At 49.7% G+C, this 21394-nt stretch overlaps 2 protein-coding genes across 2 annotated transcripts; both read left to right on the top strand.

The window, feature by feature from the left end:
* The first annotated feature begins 2685 nt into the window (after positions 1 to 2685).
* Positions 2686 to 13739, top strand: LOC133373406 (solute carrier family 2, facilitated glucose transporter member 11-like). The gene is made up of 11 exons (XM_061603090.1): positions 2686 to 3129; positions 5028 to 5188; positions 5993 to 6117; positions 6544 to 6673; positions 6898 to 7046; positions 9897 to 10084; positions 10354 to 10464; positions 10584 to 10685; positions 10807 to 10882; positions 11577 to 11704; positions 12071 to 13739. The coding sequence occupies exons 1-11, from the start codon at positions 3055 to 3057 to the stop codon at positions 12275 to 12277; spliced, it is 1452 nt and encodes a 483-aa protein (XP_061459074.1). The 5' UTR covers positions 2686 to 3054; the 3' UTR covers positions 12278 to 13739.
* Positions 13740 to 16183: 2444 nt separating this feature from the next.
* On the top strand, positions 16184 to 18010 carry MIF (macrophage migration inhibitory factor). Its single transcript, XM_061603093.1, has 3 exons — positions 16184 to 16500; positions 17034 to 17206; positions 17854 to 18010. The coding sequence occupies exons 1-3, from the start codon at positions 16393 to 16395 to the stop codon at positions 17918 to 17920; spliced, it is 348 nt and encodes a 115-aa protein (XP_061459077.1). The 5' UTR covers positions 16184 to 16392; the 3' UTR covers positions 17921 to 18010.
* Positions 18011 to 21394: the final 3384 nt, after the last annotated feature.

Genomic DNA, 21394 nt, shown 5'->3' with positions numbered 1-21394 from the left:
CGACCCCCAAGCACTAGTCTCCCTCCCTCCCTCCTTCCAAGGCAGTTGGCCACTGCAGGCCTGTCTCTTGTGTCACAGACACCTCCTTAGTTAAGATTATTTTGTTAAGGATGCTGAAAGTTGTAGCTCTATGAGGAGTAACTTCCATCTTCATGGCCTGCAGGGCCTCCCTTGCTTGTGAATTGCTGCTTTCTGTGTGTGGGGGGGAATTTGGCCCTGTTTGGAGTTGCTAGAAGCAAGTAACATCCTACTCTGTCCTCCTTTTCATCTGGCCCCTTCTTCCCTCAAAGGACTGTGGCACAGACCCCACTCCACCGCCAACCCCCAACCCTTACCAACCAGGAAATGGGTAGCTTATTGGCCCGACCTCCTGAATAATAAAAGGGCCAGGAGAAGGTGGGCAAGAAATGGCAAAAGCCCGGCTGTGTGTGCAAAAGAGGAAAAACCTGAACGTTTAGTGAGTACTGAGCTGTGTAACCAAGACCCACAGAAGGAAGGCAGTTGCAACTGGGTATATTTGCAATTCTGTGCGTACAAACTAAGGCATTTAATTTACATGAGATTGCACTCATCCTGGAAGAGCATTTTTGCAGATATTTAGTGAAACTAATTCTATAAATCTGGTGGCAGATAGAGAAAACGGGGCTGAAACAAACAAAATGCAAACTTCTGCATTTAAGGGGAAAATACGAGCATGTGACAAGGAAACCTTCATGCAGAGGCTGGACAGCTGTCTGCTAAGGATGCTCTAGCTCTCTGTTTCCTGCACTGAGTGGTGAGTTGGACTAGATGCCCTTCAAGGGACCTCCAACTATTACGATTCTATGAAATGCAATACTAACTCTATAGCACACTATCAACATTGAAGAGGACTAGCAGTGGTATATAGTGTAGTTTTAGCAGGGGGGGGGACTCTAAGCTTGTTGCTATCCAGAAGCACTCTGAGTTATGGATGGGTCTATAGGATGCAGCTGTCAGTCCACATACAATATCTGAGGGTAGCTTATTATCAACAGCATCCTACAGTTGGCATATAGTTCTATCTCCAATTACAGTCAGGGGTGTAGTAATCTTGGGTCTCAGGGGGGCCTTAGCCCCCTTACTTTTTTGGGAGCCAGATTCCAGCAGACTCCCCATCTCTCCAGCATCCGATGAGCCAATCAATGTGAAAGGATAGTGTGTTGGCCACTGAGAAGAGTCTTCTAACATGCTTCCTTGACCTTTCCTGCTGATTGGAGCCAGTCAGAGCAAAAGGCAGTGAGTCAGGCACTGAGAAGACAGTAACTAACACACTCCCCTTTCATACTGTTTAGCTCCTAGGAACATCTGTTGCGGGAAAAGGCTAGAGAAGCAGAAAGCAATATTCAAACCTGGCCAGCTTATGCTATGATCATAGAAGGTTCTATAATCTTAGTAGGGGCATGACTGTGAGGTGGTGTGGCTGTGATTATCATGAAGGGACCCTGCACTCCTTAATTTGCACTACACTACTGTTTACAATTAACTTATTTTTCCCTGTGATGAATTGCAGCCAAACAGAATTTATACAATCAGAAGATTCCAAAGGCCAACAAGCAAATCCCCTTTCCCAACTCCAAGGGCGTTCACATAATGCTCACTAATTTTTGATCATGTAATTGGATGTGGACATGTTGGTTGATCTATTTAACTCAGCAGTTCCGAACTTTGCACAGAAACAAAATTAATACATTAATTGAAAACCTGCGTAGTAATTTTTAACTTCAATTAAATGGTACCTGCTGATGGTGTCTGCAAGAGTGCAAGGAGCAAGACCATTGAGAGACCGGCACCCCTCCCGTAGGAGATGGCCAGCTGTTTCTCTGACCTGGTGAGTACCTGATTGTTGGTGAGCTGTTTCTTACCATTTTCCTATAGTCTGAAAAAGCAATTTGCTCAAGGTCCCTGGGGTGGGGGTGCCTGAGCTGGTGCCCACTCTGAGGAACTTTTAAGAGAACTCCTCCCTGCACAGACTTATGTCTCTCTCTCTCGAGCTTTACAATGTACCAGCTGCAAGTGACTATGAATAGAGCTGCTTTCTGGGAATGCAGCTCTCTCCTTCTTTGGAGGGTCCTACTCATACAGATCAACGCCTGTTTTCTCCTGACCGGAACAGCTGGAATTCCTTCATCGCTTTTTCTTCTCAAGGGAGAATGTCTGCGGTTAATAGTTTCATCCTAAAGAGATGTGACCTAGTCCCAGATCTAGCCACTAGAGGGCAGCAGATATCGGGATAAAAAATATAACGTCTCGGGCAAAGAATTCTTTGGTTTGGGCATTTCCCCTTGATTGTAAATGGTCTTGCCTGGCGTTAATATTTGATGCGGACACGCTGCTGTCTTCGGCTGTCCCTCCGCCCTCCCTTAAACACCGCCCAGGACTGACCGGTCCCAGTGGAGGTGGCCCTCCAGGGCGAATGGAGCAGAGCCTCGCCAACTTCGTTCCGTCTGACCTCAGCCAGTCCGGCAGCTGCCTTCCCTCTGTCGCTCACAGCCAGTCAAGCGGGGGGGTGGGGCAGCATTAACTGTCAGCTGCCTCCTTCTCCTCCGTCTCCGTTTTGCCCTTGCAGAACTGAGCAGGCAGCAGGATGGCCCCGCCTGCCACTGGTTCTGGCTCCGCCTACTCCCTGGGAGCCCCGCCTCCCATCTCCCCCCAGTTCCAATGGGCAGCAGCCACCACTGCGTCATCCCAGACAAAAGAGGACTTATGCCACTTGGGGAATGCCTGAGGCAGCTGGTCAACACCATGAAGCTTTTCAGATCATTATAGACTTCTTTTTATTAAAAAATTAACCTGTTATTGACCAGCTGTTCATAATGTGCTATAGAATTAATTGCCTCATCTGTTTTTTAAATGAAACTATACATTGCATACATCAGATTTGTTCATTTGCCAGTTCTGCAGAATTTATTCTCAGAGAACCGTGTCTGTGTCTGTTTCCCACCAGGAAATACCGGGAATGCATCTAGCAGGCAGATAGCAGGCTCTGAATAACGTGTTTTGTCTTCACAGATTCAGTACCGGGGGTTGTTCCAAATGATCCTTGTGCTAGGAATAGGTGGTAGCTTCCCATACGGATTCCATATTTCTGTGATCAACTACCCCTCCCTGGTAAGTAAAAGACTACCCTGCATTTATTGAACTGGATCTTCCAAAGCTGGAGGAAAGCACCTTGCAGTGCGTGACGGACTGTCTGGTTCAGTGTTGTCTCTTCACTGACAGGCAGCAGCTCTTCAGGGTTTCAGGGCAGGGTGTTTCCCAGCCCAGCCTAGGGACTGAACCTGTGACCTTCTGCATGCAAATCAGGAGCTCCACCTACTGAGCTATGAGCCTTCCACCAACCTGAAGTGGCAGCTGCACAAGGGGACAGACCACTCTCTGGCTGGCTGGCTCCACATCAGGGGCAGAGTTCTAGCAGCAGGTAGGCCCAGGCTCCCGCAACTGATATGAGGCTCTGCTATCAATCTACCATCATCCCAACTAGTACAATGTGCCAGAAGTGCAAAACAAGGATTAGAAATATGTGCAGAGCCAATAAGTCAAGGGCACAGATGACACATTAAATGAAAAATTGTGCGGTATGCATATCTGTTGCATAGTATCTAGGAATCAAACATTTGTAAAATGGCTAAATTTGATGGAGTTCACTAGTGAGATGGATAAATTCTAAGGGAATTGTCGTTCACACAGTCCACAAAAGTGAGTCAAGATGCCCCATAAGTTGCAGGTCAACTTCATGAATGTGCATTTCATCAAGCAATAAAGTGTGTAAATCCAGAAGTAGGGGGAGCTGATGGGGGGAGGTTTCAACATCCTGGTTTTCAGAAGCATACTGCCTCTGACTAGGGTGGCAGAGCACGGCCATCATGGCTAGTAGCCATTGATAGCTCTGTCCTCCATGAATTTGTCTAATCTTCTTTTAAAGCCATCCAAGCTGGTGGCCATTACTGCATCTTGTGGGAGCAAATTCCATAGTTTAACTATGCGCTGAGTAAAGAAGTACTTCCTTTTGTCTGTCCTGAATCTTCCAACATTCAGCTTCTTTGAATGTCCACGAGTTCTAGTATTATGAGAGAGGGAGAAGAACTTTTCTCTATCCACTTTCTCAATGCCATGCATAATTTTATACACTTCTATCATGTCTCCTCTGACCCGCCTTTTCTCTAAACTAAAAAGCCCCAAATGCTGCAACCGTTCCTCATAAGGGAGTCGCTCCATCCCCTTGATCATTCTGGTTGCCCTCTTCTGAACCTTTTCCAACACTATAATATCCTTTTTGAGATGAGGTGACCAGAACTGTACACAGTATTCCAAATGCGGCCGCACCATAGATTTATACAATGGCATTATGATATTGGCTGTTTTATTTTCAATACCTTTCCTAATTATCCCTAGCATGGAATTTGCCTTTTTCACAGCTGCCGCACACTGGGTCGACATTTTCATCGTGCTGTCCACTACAACCCCGAGGTCTCTCTCCTGGTCGGTCACCGCCAGTTCAGACCCCATGAGCGTATATGTGAAATTAAGATTTTTTGCTCCAATATGCATAATTTTACACTTGTTTATATTGAATTGCATTTGCCATTTTTCTGCCCATTCACTCAGTTTGGAGAGGTCTTTTTGGAGCTCTTCGCAATCCCTTTTTGTTTTAACAACCCTGAACAATTTAGTGTCGTCAGCAAACTTGGCCACTTCACTGCTCACTCCTAATTCTAGGTCATTAATGAACAAGTTGAAAAGTACAGGTCCCAATACCGATCCTTGAGGGACTCCACTTTCTACAGCCCTCCATTGGGAGAACTGTCCGTTTATTCCTACTCTCTGCTTTCTGCTTCTTAACCAATTCCTTATCCACAAGAGGACCTTGTTACATTTTGCACAGAACTGTTATACTTTTTGCTGAAATCTGTATTATACATTGTCTTGACGATAAGCTTATGAAAAAACAGCATACAAATAAAATGTGTTTAATAAACAAATGGAACTAATACATCTTTTGTCCACAGCATATTAAAAAGTTTATCAACGAAACCTGGCTGGAGCGTCATGGCTCTCTCCTCCCTCAGGAGACCATCCTCTTGCTATGGTCCTTTATTGTCTCCATCTACGGCATAGGAGGACTCTTGGGAAGTGTTTGCTGCGGGTATCTTACAACAAAATACAGGAAGTAAGTCTTCCCATAAGTAGTGCATGTGTGATGTGGCTTCCATACATTATGCTCAATAGTAGACCCATTAAACATGGGATTCAGCCCTCCCTGAAACCTGCCGCCTGCCTTAGACAGAAGCTGGGTGGCTTAATTCAAAAAGGAGTCATTTATTCTTGGTCATCTCGGTCCTACCAAAACCAACAAAACAGGCATCCCCTGTTGAGGCAATTCATGCTTCCATAGAATTGTAAAATAAGCTGCAAACTGTCCCTTCCTTTTTGAAAATGTCTAGACATCTCTGCCCTTTGCCTGAGGCATGTGCACAGATGCACATTCAGTGGCAATTAGTCCACTGTGAAAGGAAGGCTCTCTGCATGTGCCCAGTCACTAGCAGCTGATATGCAGGTCCTAAGGTATGACAATGGCAACGAGTTTGGCAATGGAGAGCTGTTTGTGAGTGACTTACACTGAATGTAGGCCACCTGTCCCTGAATGTTTGTGTCACCACTTCACTAGTAGTCCAGATGTGTTTTGTCATCTCACCAAGAAGCAAGGAGAATTCTGCTGCACTTTGCCCCTGATCAGAGCACAGGTCAGGAGCTCCTTGCTCTTGGCAAGATGACTGGCACAGCTGACCTGCTGACACTGTGTTTGCATTCCCACTTGATAAGGAATCAACTGCAATCACTACCAGTCATGCCACGAGGTAAATACGAGCTTTGCTGGCAGGTGCATCATGGTGTTGTTGGTGGGAGCAAATTGTTGTGCAGGCACAGGGGCCTTTGCACATCTTTCTCCTGCTGAATCCTCCTTCCTTTGCAGAAAGAAGTGCCAAATGTTCACCAACTTGATCATGCTGGCTGCTGCACTCTTCATGGGTTTCAGCAAGATGGCCAGATCCTTTGAGATGATCCTCCTGGGGCGCTTTCTCTATGGAATTGGCATTGGTACGTAGGAAACACTTTGGTCATCCTCATGACACTCATGAAAGTCATTAAAACCCTCCTGTGGCTTTGTGTTCATGATCAGAAGTTCCAGGAAGGTGGGGGCTGTGGTTCATTGGGGATGTTACAAATTGAGAACCGTTGTTTATACAGAGGGGATCATCCTGCAAGGCTTCCCTTGCTTTCTTTCGCAAGATCCCTTTCAGGTCACTTGGAATAAATTTAACTCACCCCAAGTTGATGTGTGAGCTCAAGTGTGTGTGTTGGGGAAGTATTCAAGCCACGCAGAGACATGACCTGGCTAGATGCTGAACCATTTTCCAGTTGGGTGCAATGGCTGCAAATAATCATTCACTGAAATCCTTGGTTTGTGTTGCCTTCAAACCAGGAGATTTCACTGTTGTCTTCCCTGTGTTTTCCTTTTTGAAGGGTTTTCTTTTAACATACACCCTCAATACGTGGGAGAGATTTCACCAAAGAAACTGCGTGGATTTACCAATGCCACCGTGGCTGTTTTCTTGACACTAGGGAAAGTCTCGGGACAAGTGATTGGCCTTGGGTAAGGGCAGCAGCCTCAGGGCAGCCTGAAGGCAGCTCCAGAACAACGGTGCTGGCAGCCTTTCGAGCCTTCAGTAGTGCTAAATAAAAAATAAAATCAATTCAAAGTGGGTATGTTCAAAAGAACATCTTGCTTTCAGAGGAGGGATGGTGCCTGTACTACTGTTGCTTTGTTTTGCTACTGGGAGGACCGCAATTACTTCCTCCTCCTCCTCTTCTCTGCAGGGAAGTGTTAGGAAGTGAATCCTGGTGGCATTTGCTGCTGGCGTCCAGTGGGCTCACGGCGGTCATGCAGCTGCTGAGCCTCCCTTGGTTCCCAGACTCCCCGTCCTACCTTCTGATCCAGAAGGGCAACGAGGAAGCCTTCATGAAAGGTAGAACGCCACTCCGGTTGGCAGCAGCAGGCTGGCTCTGACTTGCAAGTGTGCATGTGGGTCCAAGAAGGTCGATGAGACTCTAATCTCCTCCTCTATAAAATGCTCTATCAGCAGATGGGGGGGACCTCCCTGCAAATGGTGGGTGGGGGGGAGAGGAGGAGGCACTTCTGCCCCCAGCAGCAGAGGAAGGCAAGGGGAGTCCTGAAGAGGGCGTTGTTGGGCTGCCCCTGTGGTGGCACCAGGCCTGCCTAAGACCTTGGAAAGCCACCACCAGTCAGAGGACACCATTCTAAACTACATGGCCCACATGGAGTTGCTCTCTCGTGCGTCAGATCAAAGAGGCATAATTTGTGTAGCCTTGCATCACCAAAATTCCGGTTTATTTATTGGTTTATTACAATTATATACCGCCCCATAGCCGAAGCTCTCTGGGTGGTTTACAGCAATTAAAAACAATAAAAACAAATATACAAATTTTAAAACACAAAAAACAATTTAAAAACAATGCTTTGACATTGTCTTTAGCTTTGGAAGAGTAAGAAAATATTTGTTTAAATGTAGCCTTCATTAAACCAATATTTTCTCTGTTAATGACTTGTTTACCTCTTATGCTTGTGCATAGTGAAGACCTAGTTTTTTAATGGAAAAAGATTTTAGCCAAGATTTACTTCAAAGTCCAAATAATTTAAAGCCCAGGCACCCTTTAAGATGATTAATAACTGAAGGAAATGTGTTAGATCAGTTTAAAAAATCCAAAACAAAAATAATTTCTCTAAGTCTTGAAATTTTCTGCCACATTCTCATTTTTTCTTGTCATTTTTTAAACTTGCATTGTGGGGAGACATCTCAAGGCTTAAGGAGATTTCTCAAGAGGAGAGCATATGAGCTATTAAAGTATTCAAGAATAGTTCCAAAGAAAATACACAAAGTATTAACTTCTGTTGATGCCACCATGACCATGAAGTAAAGTCTATTAAGAAAAACAGTAGATTTTAAAAACCATACCTCATCTGTCAAGGCAACCAGGCCACACTGTCATTGTAGACTGGACAGTTTTTTGTCCTCCTCTAGGGGACAAACCAATCTTGGGTCGTGGTCATTTTGTTTCTTTTAAAGTTCACTGAGTCTCTACTGTAGAAGCTTGACCACTCTTTAGTAGATGACATTTGAGCTCTGTTGCAGCTTCTTGAAGTAAGTAGGTCCCAAGTCATTCAGGGCTTTTGTAAGTCATCTGCAATTCTTGAATTCAAAGGAGAAAGGCCATGAAGCTGCCTCTGCAAAAAAAAGCAAATGACTGCAGGAGGGTGAGAGCAGGGTAAAGGGCCAGTGTGGAGGCAGTGCCCCCTCCTGGCCTGCCACTTTGTACCCGAGAATTGCCCACAGCTCAGTGGACAGAGGGAGGCTACATCCACACTGGCCACATTAGTAACATACCATTTTGCATTTATATATGGAAAGACAGTAATTGTTGTAGTCGGTACATTAAACAGGTTCGTAGTCTTGGGGTTCTTTTCGATCCTTCCTTGTCTCTGGAGGCGCAAGTGGCCACGGTGGCAAGGAATGCATTCTACCACCTTCGGTTGGTAGCCCAGCTACGCCCCTATCTGGACAGGGATGACCTCGCCTCAGTTGTTCATGCTCTGGTAACTTCTAGGTTGGATTACTGTAATGCGCTCTACGTAGGGCTGCCCTTGAAGACAGTTCGGAAGCTTCAGCTAGTGCAAAACGCAGCAGCCAGACTGCTGACGAGGACCAGCCGGTCAGCGCATATAACACCTGTTCTGGCCCGTTTGCACTGGCTACCTATTTGCTTCCGAGCCAGATTCAAGGTGCTGGCTTTGACCTATAAAGCCTTACACGGCGTGGGACCGCAGTATCTTGTGGAACGCCTCTCCCGCTATGAACCGACCCGGTCACTTCGCTCAGCGTCTAAGGCCCTCCTCCGGGTACCAACCCATCGGGAAGCCCGGAGGACAGTTACTCGATCTAGGGCCTTTTCTGTAGTGGCCCCCGAATTGTGGAATAGCCTCCCCGAAGAAATACGCCTGGCGCCGACGCTTCTATCTTTTCGGCGCCAGGTTAAGACCTGGCTATGCTCCCAGGCATTTTAAAGCGTTTAATGTTACAATTTTAAATCTCTTTGTTTCAGTTTATTTATTGTGATATTTTGTATTTCTGTACTTTTAATCTTTTGTACACCGCCCAGAGAGCTATTTGCTATGGGCGGTTTAAAAATGAAATAAAATAAATAAATAAATAAACCTTCGACTGGATGGATGGATGGATAGATTTATATCCTGCCCTTCCTTCCAACAGGAGCCCAGGGCGGCAAACAGAAATGCTAAGAACACTTTAAGACATCATAAAAAGACCTTAAAATACATTAAAACAAAAAAAAATAAATTATTAATTTTATTTTGAAGTTGGAGTCGGTACATTTCTACCAACTCCGCCTCTGACTCCACAGCCCTGGTAGAACTTTTCTTTCAGTTGATTCAACACCTGCCTGTTAACTAAATAATTGATTACATTTAAATAAATGGGTATACCACCTAAAACCTATGTACCTTTCAGAGGTATTGAAAGAAGTGTGAAATAATGGACAATTTTTATGTACAAAAGCTCCCGTTCATGGTTTAAATGTGAGGCCTCCTTCAATAGTGTCTTTCATCACTTCTCATTAAGACACCAGAACCAAACTAGCCCCCCGCCAAAAAGTGGGCTGTGAACTCTCAGCCCCCGATTAATCCACCCAAACGCCAGTTATGAATGGGCCATGTGAGCTGGTCCAAGGGCAGGTGGGGGCAGGTGGGGTGGATGTAGCCTTCTGCTTCTTCCCTTCTGCAGCCATCCAGCAGCTCTGGGGCGAAAGTGACCACCGAGCGGAGATTGAGGACCTCAAGAAGGAGAAGGCTGCCGGCATCGGCGCCAAGAGCCTGCGGGTCCGCGAGGTGCTGCAGAGCCGGGCTCTGCGCTGGCAGCTGTACCTGATGCTCACCGTCATGAGCACATTGCAACTGTGTGGCATCAACGCAGTTGAGTCCCTGCGCCCTCTCGGTCATCGGCAGCAGAGAGTTGCGCGGCCTGGGGCCCTGGCAAAGGAGAGCCTGCTCCTTCCCTGTGGGGAGGAGGGGGCACACCACGGCCCCTCGCTCCCCACACACCCATGCCAGGCAAGGCGCAGAGTGCCCAAAGCCGGCCGTTTGTCAGGGGCGATCCTACAACACCCCCCTAGCAGTGAGCCCAGGGGGGTGGGAGTCCCTGCGCGGATGTGTCATGTGACCCTGCCCACCCCCTCCCGCAGATCTACTTCTACTCTTTCGAAGTCTTCCGCACGGCCAAGTTTGAAGAGGAGCTCGTGCCGTACCTGGCGCTGGGTGTGGGGCTCTGCGAGTGTCTGGCCTCCATCCTGTGCGTAAGTCCCGCGGGGATGGGGCATCTGCAGAAGGGCAGCTGTCGGGGTCCCCCCTCTCCCTGATTCCTCTGGAATGGGGGCTGGACCACCCTCCTCCCGGCCCTTCTCTTGCCTTCCAGAGTTCCCTCATCGAGCGCTTCGGCAGGAGGCTCCTGCTCTGGGGAGGCTACGCGGCGATGGTCGCGGTGCTGGCCCTGCTGACAACAACCCTCACGCTCCAGGTAAGTGGGGCTGGTGTCAGTCTCCCCGCCAGGCTGGGGAGCCTGGCTTCTGGGCCTCAGGGAGCTGGCAACAGCCAGAGGGGCAGGACCCCCCCACCAAAGGGCCTCTCTCTCTTTCCAGCACCGCTTCTTCTGGATGCACCACTGCAGCGTCGTCCTCATCTTCCTCTTTGTCCTCTTCTATGGGGCTGGACCTTGTGAGTACCTCTGTGCTGGGCACGTGGCAGCCCTGGGCACGTGGCAGCCCTGGGCACGTGGCAGCCCTGGGCACGTGGCAGCCCTGGGCACGTGGCAGCCCTGGGCACGTGGCAGCCCTGGGCACGTGGCAGCCCTGGCCAAATTCCCCCAAGGAGCCGGCTCAGAGGGACGCGGATCCTGGAGAAGTCTGCCCTGCGCACTGCTGGGCAAGAGGCTTCAGCCCTTGGGTCTGGTGCAACCCCCCCCCGCCTCATGTATGGCCTCCTCCCTTGCCTAGTTGTGTATCCAACAGCTCCTGGCCTCCAGCACAGGGGAGACAGCTGGTGCCCGTGTGGAAGCGACTGGCTTCTGCTGTGCCAAATCCTGCTGAGCCCCCTGCCTTGGCGGGGGAGGGTATGGTAGGCTCCTGGGTGATGCCCATTTAGGGGGCTACTGAGCCTGAGATCGGTGGGTTGGGGCTGAGGGGGGAAACTGCACAATCCCAGCAGGCCACATCCGGCCCACCCAGCCCTCCTTGCTCTGGGCCTCCAGAATGACTGGTCTGTGGGGGTGAGTTGCACCCCTGGAGCAAGCCTCTCACCAGCCCCCCACCCAATATGGACACAAATGTCTTATCCCCACATCATGTGGGAAGTGGATAAGCCCCGAGGAATGGGCTTGCTGCATGGATTCATTTTTCTCTGTCTTCACCAGCTGGAGCCACCATATCTGTGATGGTTGAAATCTTCAACCAGACTTTCCGCCCGTCGGCCTTTGTGATTGTGGGGTTTGTCAACTGGATGGGGCTCTTTCTGCTTGGGATGATCTTTCCATTCACTATGGTAAGAGAGCCCACTGCCAACAGCCCCCAAGTTGCACACAATCCTGTAGCAGAGCATTAGATACATAGTGATGGTGACAATTATTTTGAATCACAATTACTTCCAAGTGAAAAATGGGATATCATTGATGAGGCTCCTCCTGTTTGCTTCCTAAACATTCTGCTGCAGAGGCCTGCTCTCTACTGAGCTATACACCGGCTAAGTATCTGAATGTTTTGAAAAAGCAATGTGCATTTTCCGTTTACATATTTGTGTAGAAAAGCAACTAGCAAATTTAATAAATAATAATAATAATAGTAATAAATTTAATAAATAATTAAGCCCCCTTTTTAAAAAGTTCTAACTTTCCATTCCTTCTATGTTCAGGAATATCTCGGTCCCTTCTGCTTTCTGATTTTCATGGGAATCCTGGCTGCCTCCGGAATGTTCATCTACCTGTTCCTCCCAGAAACAAAGGGGAAATCCATAATGGAAATTACAGCAGAGTTTAATAAGTTAAATTATGGAAAGAAACAAGTTCTTCCTGCTGAAAATAATTTTCCTAAGGAAACCATACTTTGCACCAGGCTTTAACCTTCCAGTTGAAGAATCTTCACTTCTGGAGGGGGAAAGGGAAGGTGTCACCAGCTGTGCTGTTGATGCAAAGAAAACTGTGGCCTGCGCCTGGCTTTCATCACCACCAGTTTACGCTATTTCCCAGGAGAGATGAGGCTCTTTCCACCCTCTCTGCTGCCTGGGAACTGTGGCTGCATGTCTCCCTTTATGTCGTGGTGCTAACTTGTTCCAGCACCAAAAAATACAATTCCCCAGTTGCTGAGTCCCAAAGGCGCTTCCTGCAACAAGGAAGAACTGGACTGAATCTCCCAAAAGATAACTTGCACTAAACCAGAATAAAGGAGGGAGCAGCTTCAGCTTCTGGGGCCCATGCTGGATGGAGACAACAACTGGTTTGCTCATAACTCTAAACCATGGCTTAGCATTAACCGGCAGGTTATCTAAGGTTTGATTACTCCCAACAAATCATAGTCTGAAGGCATGATTTGCTGTTGGCTGATGAACAATGGTTTGCTTTTACCTATGGGTTGGTGTTACATCTGAACCTTCTTTAACCATGTTTATTTAACCACCCCACCCAAGAAGCACACCAGACTACAAAGGCAAGAGCATCTGGGAAACAAATCAAATTTTGGAGAAAACAAGTCATGGTTTACTTGTTTGTCTGTGGGATGACCTGTTTACTCATAGTTGGTTAAGCAAATCATGGCTTAGCACAGAGGGAGGAAATGCAGCCCTCTGGAGGTTGCTGCTGGACGGCACCCTCCGTCACGCCTGCCCATCAGCTATGCTGGCTAGGACTGATGGGGCTCGGAGTCCAAGGACAGCTGCACACCCCTTACCTCTGGCTGAGCACTACCTGCAACCCAGGCTGTTGCCAGTAGTGTAGTGGCAAATTCAGAAGTGCAGGGTCCCTTCATGGTAGTCGAGCCACGCCCCCAGCACAGCCACACACCCTTTCTACCAGCCAACATGAAAGGGGAGGCTGTGTTAACTACGGAGAAGAGTCTTCTCAGTGGCTGACTCGCCTCCTTTCACTCTGATTGGCTCCAATCAGCATGAAAGGAGAAAGACTCTTTTCCATGACTGTCACACTCCTTTTCATGCTGATTGGCTCATACATAGGGACCTGGCTGGGACCCTGCTGCCAAACAAGTAATGGGTCTGTGGCCCTGGACGACTGCACCCCTGTCTTGTGCCCCTCTGGGCCAAGCTCTGGCATCCCAACAGCTCTGACTGCAAATGGCTGGGAGGGAGGGGGTTAATACGATTATTTACTTTGGGTTGCAGGCAGCTAAGTGTGATTCAGAGGTGACCCATTAAAACTGATGATCCTAAATTCGTCATGTTCATTCATTTCAATGGGTCTACTCTGAGTAGGCCTAACATTGAATACAATTCTTGGACAGTATATGGCTGTGAAGGAAAATGTTGTAGAAAAAATGGATATAAATAAAATAAACTATTATCTTTTCTGTGATGGGAGATCTGCTTTCCTGAAGGCTGCTTGGAACCCTCTCTGTGACGCTGGAGGCTGAGAGCAAAAACATGTCTGCATGCCCACTGGAATCTGCAACCGCTCACTTCAGACTTTCCAGTATAGCTGATCATGCAGCGACTGAATAGACTTGGAGGGATCTCTGGAGGGTAGCCGATCCCAGCAGGGCTTTCATTGCATTGGCACCAAACTTGAAAAGTGGCACATACAAACCCCACTGGTGCACTTTAAGGCTCCAGATTGTTCTTTTCCAGCTGTGTCTTTATTTGCCACACGCCAACGTGATATATGGTATCAGGTAGGGGAGCCTTGGGCCAAAAAGCCTTGCGGGTGGGCCAAATCTTTCGTCCGCAAGAGAGCATGGTAATGCTTGGGACCAGCCAGGACTCTGGCTGATAACAGAGCATGTAGCATGTGAACCAGCCCTTAGACTTTGCCGTCAGGCTAGGCGAGCCACAACAGCTCAAGGACTGTCACCACCACAAGCAAGAACCCAGCTGTGGATGCCCTCAGTAGCCCTCCATATGTAGGGTCACCGTTGCTCCCACATGGGCCCCGGCTCCTCCTGTATATTTAAGGCTCTCTCAGCAGCTAGAAACTGATGCCAGGATTAGGCCAGGGCAATATAGGAGGGGCACATTGAGAGGCAACAGCCCAAGAGATGTGTGGGATCCCGTCATGACTCTCGCTTTCTCTCCCTTGTAAAATGTAAACAACACTCTTGGTGCCCCCAGGGTTTCTTGCTCCCTCGTGAAGAGTCTCATTCTCTGTAGGTATACGGACTAATCCCCCAGCATTCCTCTTTCTCCAAGGATCTGATCTTTTGGTTCACAAAGCAGAGCCAATTGTAAAAGAGTTGGTGGCTGATTTTGCCAGCTCTCCTCAACCTTTTCTCCTTTAATTTGCTTAGTAAAGTCTATGCTGTCTTTGAAGAATAAAATTTTCCCTAAGGAAGTTTACCGAATGTATCCATGTACAACCATAAAATACAATAAACGTTATTTAAACACATCTCAGTCATTCGGAAACTTCAGCTAGTGCAAAATGCTGCGGCCAGAGTTCTCACTGGGACAAAGAAATTTGACCATATAACACCTGTCCTGGCGCAGCTGCACTGGCTACCGATATGTTTCCGGGCCAGATTCAAAGTGTTGGTTCTTACCTATAAAGCCCTAAACGGCATCGGACCGCAATACCTGATGGAGCGCCTCTCTCGCTATGTACCTACCCGTTCACTACGCTCGACGTCGAAGGCCCTTCTCCGGGTTCCAACCCATAAAGAGGCCCGGAGATCAACAACTAGATCTAGGGCCTTCTCGGTGGTGGCCCCCGAACTATGGAATGCCCTCCCAGACGAGATACGCCTGGCGCCTTCTCTGTTATCTTTTCGGCGCCAGGTAAAAACTTACCTTTTCGCCCAGGCTTTTTAAATTTTGTAAATTTTTAAATATTTTAATTTAACATTTTAAACTTAATATGATCTTAATTTAAATCTCAATGGCAATTTTATTAATGTTTTATAATTGTACTATATATATATATTTTTTTCCACACTTGCTCATATTTTAATTGTGATTTTATTTGTTGTACACCGCCCTGGGAGCTTTCTGCTATAGGGCGGTCTAGAAATGTAATTAATTAAATAAATAAATAATTTATATAGAATTCCACGGTGCAACTGAACTGAGAAGAGAAAAAAAGCAACCAGATCTCATGGTTCAGTTGAGGTTGTGCCAGCCCAGCCCAGCCCAGCCCTTCTGGAGCTCAGCTAGTTAGCTTTGCTCACCCTCCTAGCCTGCCCCCTCTCCCGCCTCTGCTGCCTTTATTATTTTGTACTCTGTCCAGTCAGGGCCCCAGGGCTTCTCTACCCCCAGGATCTCCTAGCACAGACTTGCAAAGGACTTCCATGCTAGCCAAGCCCCCGAGGACAACCAGGCACACACCCATCCAGAGCCCTCTCCCCCCCCCCCCGCAGGAGCAGTTGTTAAGAGTTGCTTGTTCTGTTTTCCTTCCCTATTTCTGCCTTTCTTGCCTTTTGAAGCGCTCAAACAAGTTGCCTGTGCTGCTATTTACCTCCCGAAGTTGCCTTCTAACACAGGGATAGGCAACATGGTGCCCTCCAGATGGTTTGGACTACACCTCCCATCTTCCCTGGCCGTTGGCAATGTTGGCTGGGACTGATGTGAGCTGTAGCCCGCTCTTGGTTACCTCTGGTCCCACCTGTCTGCTGCTCAGTTCCCTTTCCTCACTTGGCACCAGCTTTCCGCACTTCCTCTCCAGCCCCCTTCTGTCCGCCCCCACCGCTCGGAACTCTGCAGATCAAAGCATCGGCCATGTGCACCTGGGCGGGGGCGAGGCGAGCGCGACATCCCCGCCCCGCAGCTGCTCGCCCCACCGGGCCCAGAAACCGAAAGCCTGAAAGCACGAACCCGCAAAAGCACTCTCCTTACCCCCCATGCTGAAAAGGCTCTTGGGCGGGGCGGCCCCGGAGACGTCGTCCCCTTTAAGAGCGCGCGCGCGCCCTCCTGCGGCGTAGAGTCCCAGGCGTGCGCTCTGGCGCAGCCGCCAAAGGGGGAAGGCCGCTCCATTTTGCACGCAGCCAGCCAGCCGAGGCCGAGCGCGCCGCTGTCTCACGATGCCGATGTTCGTGGTCCACACCAACGTCAGCCGGGACGCCGTGCCCGAGAGCCTGCCGGGCGAGCTCACGCAGCAGCTGGCCAAGGCCACGGGCAAGCCCGCCCAGGTGAGTGCCGGGGTGCGGCGAGGGAGCCCCGTGCGCGCCTGGCTGCAGTGGGCGGGGGTGCGTGTGGCCTCGCTGGGAACGGGCTTTGCAGACCCGGCAGTCTGACTCTGGGGCAGTCTGTGCCTGGCCCGAAGGGGGAGGCAACGGCACTCTGTGCGCGCTCAGAGGCATCATCCATAGATGAGCTCCCGGGTATGGCCGTCGCTAATCGTCCGCCCCAACGTGCATCCTCTCTCTCTCTTCCTCGCAAAGTAGCCCTAGCTCCGCGGGGGCGCCAGCGAATCCGAGCGGGAATCACGAATCTCAGCGATGGGCGTGCAGGGATTCGAGGGCAGATAAAATCTCTGGAGAAATGACTTCGCAGAGTGCGCGCTCGCTTGCTCGCGCGCATGCGTACCGCTAACTCATGCAGTTGGGTTCGAATAAGATTGCAATTGTGTGACTTTATTTTATGTAAGATATTTGCAATTATGAACGTCCTAGAACCCCAACAAAGATCGGGAATCAAAGAAGCTTGTTGTCTTCTCCCACAGTACATTGCCATCCACATTGTGGCTGACCAGCTGATGTCCTTTGGGGGGTCCACCGACCCTTGCGCCCTCTGCAGCCTGCACAGCATTGGCAAGATAGGTGGGCAGCAAAACAAGAGCTACACGAAGCTGCTGTGTGACCTGCTCACCAAACACCTGCACATACCTGCAGACAGGTGAGATGTAAGAGCCAAGAGGCAGTAGCACGGTTGGGAAGGTAACAGCCTCAGTGAATTGTGGGCGTGGTCTAGAGGCACACGAGGCCACCACCATGCTGAAACAAAGTTGGTTTGGGCCTGGTCAGTGCCCGGAATCCAGGGTGGTACACAGCAATATAAAAATGTTTTAAAGCCATTAAAAGCAGTACAGAGGTTCCATGCCAAAAGACGCATGAGATATACATGAAAGAAAACCAATCAGTAGTTGTCTCCTGCAGGGCTAAGGGTCTCCTCTTGCGGAGATGGGGAACCTGTGGTCCTCCAGGTGATGTTGAACTCTATCATAGAATAGCAGAAGGGGCCTGGAAGGCCATCAAGGCTCACTCCCTGTTCAGTGCACTGACTGGGCGTGCTGTGGCTGGTGGGAGGTGGAGTCCCAACATCTAGAGCCATAGATTCCCAGTCCCTGCCTCACCTGGACATTTATTTATTTGTAATATTCTATGCCCCCCTTCTACCGAACACTAAAAAGTTAAAATAGATAAAAATATAAGAAATCTGGGGGGCTGATATTAAAAGGGGATGAAAGAGGTAAGAGTGTGCGTACGGGCGCAGACTCCACGCTGGCACTTCCTCTGCCTCATGCTGCCCTTCTTCTGTTTCAGGGTCTACATCAACTATTACGACATGAACGCGGCCAACGTGGGCTGGAACGGCTCCACCTTCGCCTAGCCTGCTGCCCCCTCGGGTCCCCACTGGATGGCTCTCCTAGAAGCCTCTGTCTTTTATGGCCGTGGAAGGCAAATAAAAGCTTGGGAGGAAGCCCTGCAAGTGTTAAAGTGTGTCTGTGGTGCGGGGGGGGGGCTGCATTAAAAAGGGGGGGGAGAGCAGCAGCTCCATTCTGCAGGCAGGCTCCCAGGCCTAGCTGCTGTGGGCAGTCCAGTAGGAGCACAAAGTGAGGATTGGGCTGGGCATGGGCAGATGTGGCCAGTTCCCTCAACTCGCCCCCCCTGCTTTTTACCTGTGGGGAATGGGGGCTTTCCCAGGCACACACAAAAATGGGATTCAGTCCCCTTTGCCCCCTTATTCTCAGGGCTGTATTGGGGCCACCACCTGCAAGTGCACAACTCCCAAGACCTGCCTAGCTTGCTCTTTCAGGAATATCATGCAAGCCGCCTTGGTTCCCGTTTGCGAACTGAAAATACAATGTTTTAGTCAGCCTTCCAAAGGAATGCAAAAGGCCTGCCGGACCAGGCCAGGCTCCTGTTCCCAGCGATCTCAGGGAGGCTTGCGAGCAGGACCTGCACCCCCCGCGCTCTGTGCACTGACCCTTGGCCATGGGACCTAAGCGGCCTCACTCTTGTTTCCCCACAGTAATGAGGGCAAAGAGCCTTAGGGCAACAGGGCAAAGGCAGAGGGGTGTGTGTGTGTGTGAGAGAGAGAGGGGGGGGGTTCCTGTTTTGTGTCCTTCACCCTTGCCGCTTCTTGTTGCATGCTGGACTTGCATTTACTCCTGGCCTGAGGAACAGCCAAAACCACTGTCCTCCTCCAAAGGCCTGATGATGATGCCACCCACGATGATCCGTTAGCAAGGCCCAAACCCAGCAGTCATGCTTGCTCTCATCTACATGCGGTGGGTGGGGGGTCATAATGCTGCTTCTCTCTCTCTCCCCCAGGCTAAACAGGTCAGGGGCCTGATGCAGTAGAGAGGAGAAAGAGTGCCCTGTGGTGCCTCCAGCCACGCTGGTAGTAAAGGACACGGTCTTGACTGGGGGCTGCTCCATGGTGGGGAAAGTGTAAACACAACAGTCACGAGGAGGGAGGGAGGGAGGGGTCTGAATCAGGAATGGTGCGTTTTAAACCAGTTGTAAAGGAGCAAGCAATGAAGTGCACCTGATTATTCAGGGATTGAAAACCCAAGCAGACTCCAAACAGCTCTCAAGGGATTCCTCTGAACAGCATCAGTGGGCAGTAAAATGGCAGCTGAGGGTCAGCCTAAGTGTGAAGCGATACATGCTGGGGCAAAAATATCCCCACTTCATTTCCCTGCAGCGTGATGGTGGTGACTCACAGGGACAGAGATTTCAGGCTCATGATGGAATAGATCAGTTAAAATGTTGGCGCGGTGTGTGACAGCTCTGAAAAAAGGTGGCTTCTAGGCTGGAGACTGAACATAACCCTGCCAATATTATGATGCCTTCGTATAAATCTGTGGTGCGGCCATATTTGGAATGCTGTACAGTTCTGGGTGCCTCACCTTAAAGTCTACTGTAGAACTAGGAAAGGACAACACAAATGATCCAGGGGGTGCAGCAACTCCCCTGCACAGAAAAGGGGAAAAAACATTTGGGGCTTTTGGGGTTGGGGAAAAAGGCAAGTAAGGGGGCGGGGGGGGGACATGAGAAAGAAGCATAAAATTACACATGATGTGAAGAAAATGCCATTCTCTCACAGTAATACTTGGACTTCAGGTCATCTAATGGAAAACAGCCTAATTTATGGATTTTGTTGCCACATGAGTTGGCTGCGGCCACATTAGATAGCTTTAAAAGGAATTAACCAAATTAATGGAGGAGGAGAGGGTCATAGCTATTTGTGATGGTGAAATCAAACCACACTGCTTTGTGGGTGTCCTGGAAACACCTGGTCAGCCACTGTGGTAAGGAAGAGCCTGGACTTAAATGGGACCCCTTTTGGGCTGGCCCAGCAGACACACTCCCAGGCTAGTTGTCTCTCTTGTGGCTGCAGCTCTTTTCTTTCAGCCAGGCCCTGGAGGTCAAGGCAGGGGAACCACCTTTCCTACGTGTCTCCTTGAAGAAACGAACACAGCCTGGCTACTTGGAACTGCCTCTGACCCCCATCATGCAGGCCCGACGCAGGAAGGGCAGCTTCTTAGGCTCTGAGCAGTGACCGCCTGGCTTCCTGACTTGTTTTCTTTGCTGTGAAACGGGAGGCGAACTCAAGGTGATGCTAGACTCCAACCCACACACAGCCACCATGGCCAGTGAACGGGAATGACGGGAGTTATAGTCAGCAACGTCTGAGGAGCCAAGGGTGTGGGAGGATGCCCAGCAACAGCAACAAACCCTCCCCAGCCTGTGAGCCTATGCTGGTTCTGACCCAAGTACTCAGGTGCCCACACAGGCCTGAGTAATGCCAGCCAGGTCAGCCTTCTCATCCACACTCAACTTATGGATGCCACTGAATGCCAGTCCAACAGGTCTGAGGGCAAGCTTATGGGGTGTGTGTGAAATGCCAGACTGATGTTCCCTGCATTGCCTTGCCTGCCCCCAACCCCATATCCCTCCCTACCTGTAGGCACTGGTATAAAGGAGCACCTCTTCCTCCCCCCCCATCCAAACACGTCTTATTTCCCAGACACATTGTCACCAGACCACAGCTGTGACCCCTGCACACCCAACTTAAAACCAAACAGTCAGTAATTCAAGCACAAATTAAGGGTGGAAGCCACACATCCACTGTAAGACCATCCCTGTGCCACTCACTTGCAAAAGGAGAGTCCTACAGTACTGGACCATAAAGAAAGCAGTGGCCTTGGCCTTATGTCAACCCTCAAGGGGAGGCAGCCCTTTGGTGCAAACCCCTTCAGGGCCAGCTCCCCACTGGGGTTGTGCCAGCAGCAACTTTCCAATGAGTCTTCCCCCAACAAAAAGTTTCACCGTCAGTTGATGCTTTCTGTCCATGAGGGGGTGTGTGTGCTAACCTAGCCCATCTGAACCCTTGCAGGGTTGGTGCAGCAGCAATGGTGCAATAATGGCTCCTCCCCACTTCCCTCCAGTTGCCCCTGCTCCCTACTGCACTTTGCTGCCTGTCTGACGCCTGCAACAGTGAACATAAAAACATTAACGTCTGAACGTGCATCATGTATGTTAGTGTAGTATCATTGCAGAGATGTAGGAAGCTCTGGGGAACTGAAAATACAATGTTTTAGTCAGCCTTCCAAAGGAACGCAAAAGGCCTGCCGGACCAGGCCAGGCTCCTGTTCCCAGCGATCCCAGGGAGGCTTGCGAGCGGGACCTGCGCCCCCCGCGCTCTGTGCGCTGACCCTCGGCCACAGGACCTCAGCGGCGGCGTGGTAGGGCGAGCGGCCACGTGGCTAGAAGCGCCTGGACTACGGCTCAGTCTCCTGTGTGCGTTGCCTCCCCCCCGCTGGCGGTCGCGCTCCGCCGCGCGCAGTCTTTACCC

The sequence above is a fragment of the Rhineura floridana genome, chromosome 19, assembly GCF_030035675.1.
Source record: "Rhineura floridana isolate rRhiFlo1 chromosome 19, rRhiFlo1.hap2, whole genome shotgun sequence".
In the NCBI taxonomy this organism is placed as follows: Eukaryota; Metazoa; Chordata; class Lepidosauria; order Squamata; family Rhineuridae; genus Rhineura; species Rhineura floridana.
The sequence above is the reverse complement of the archived record's forward strand: the minus strand, read 5'-3'. Positions and strand labels throughout refer to the sequence as shown.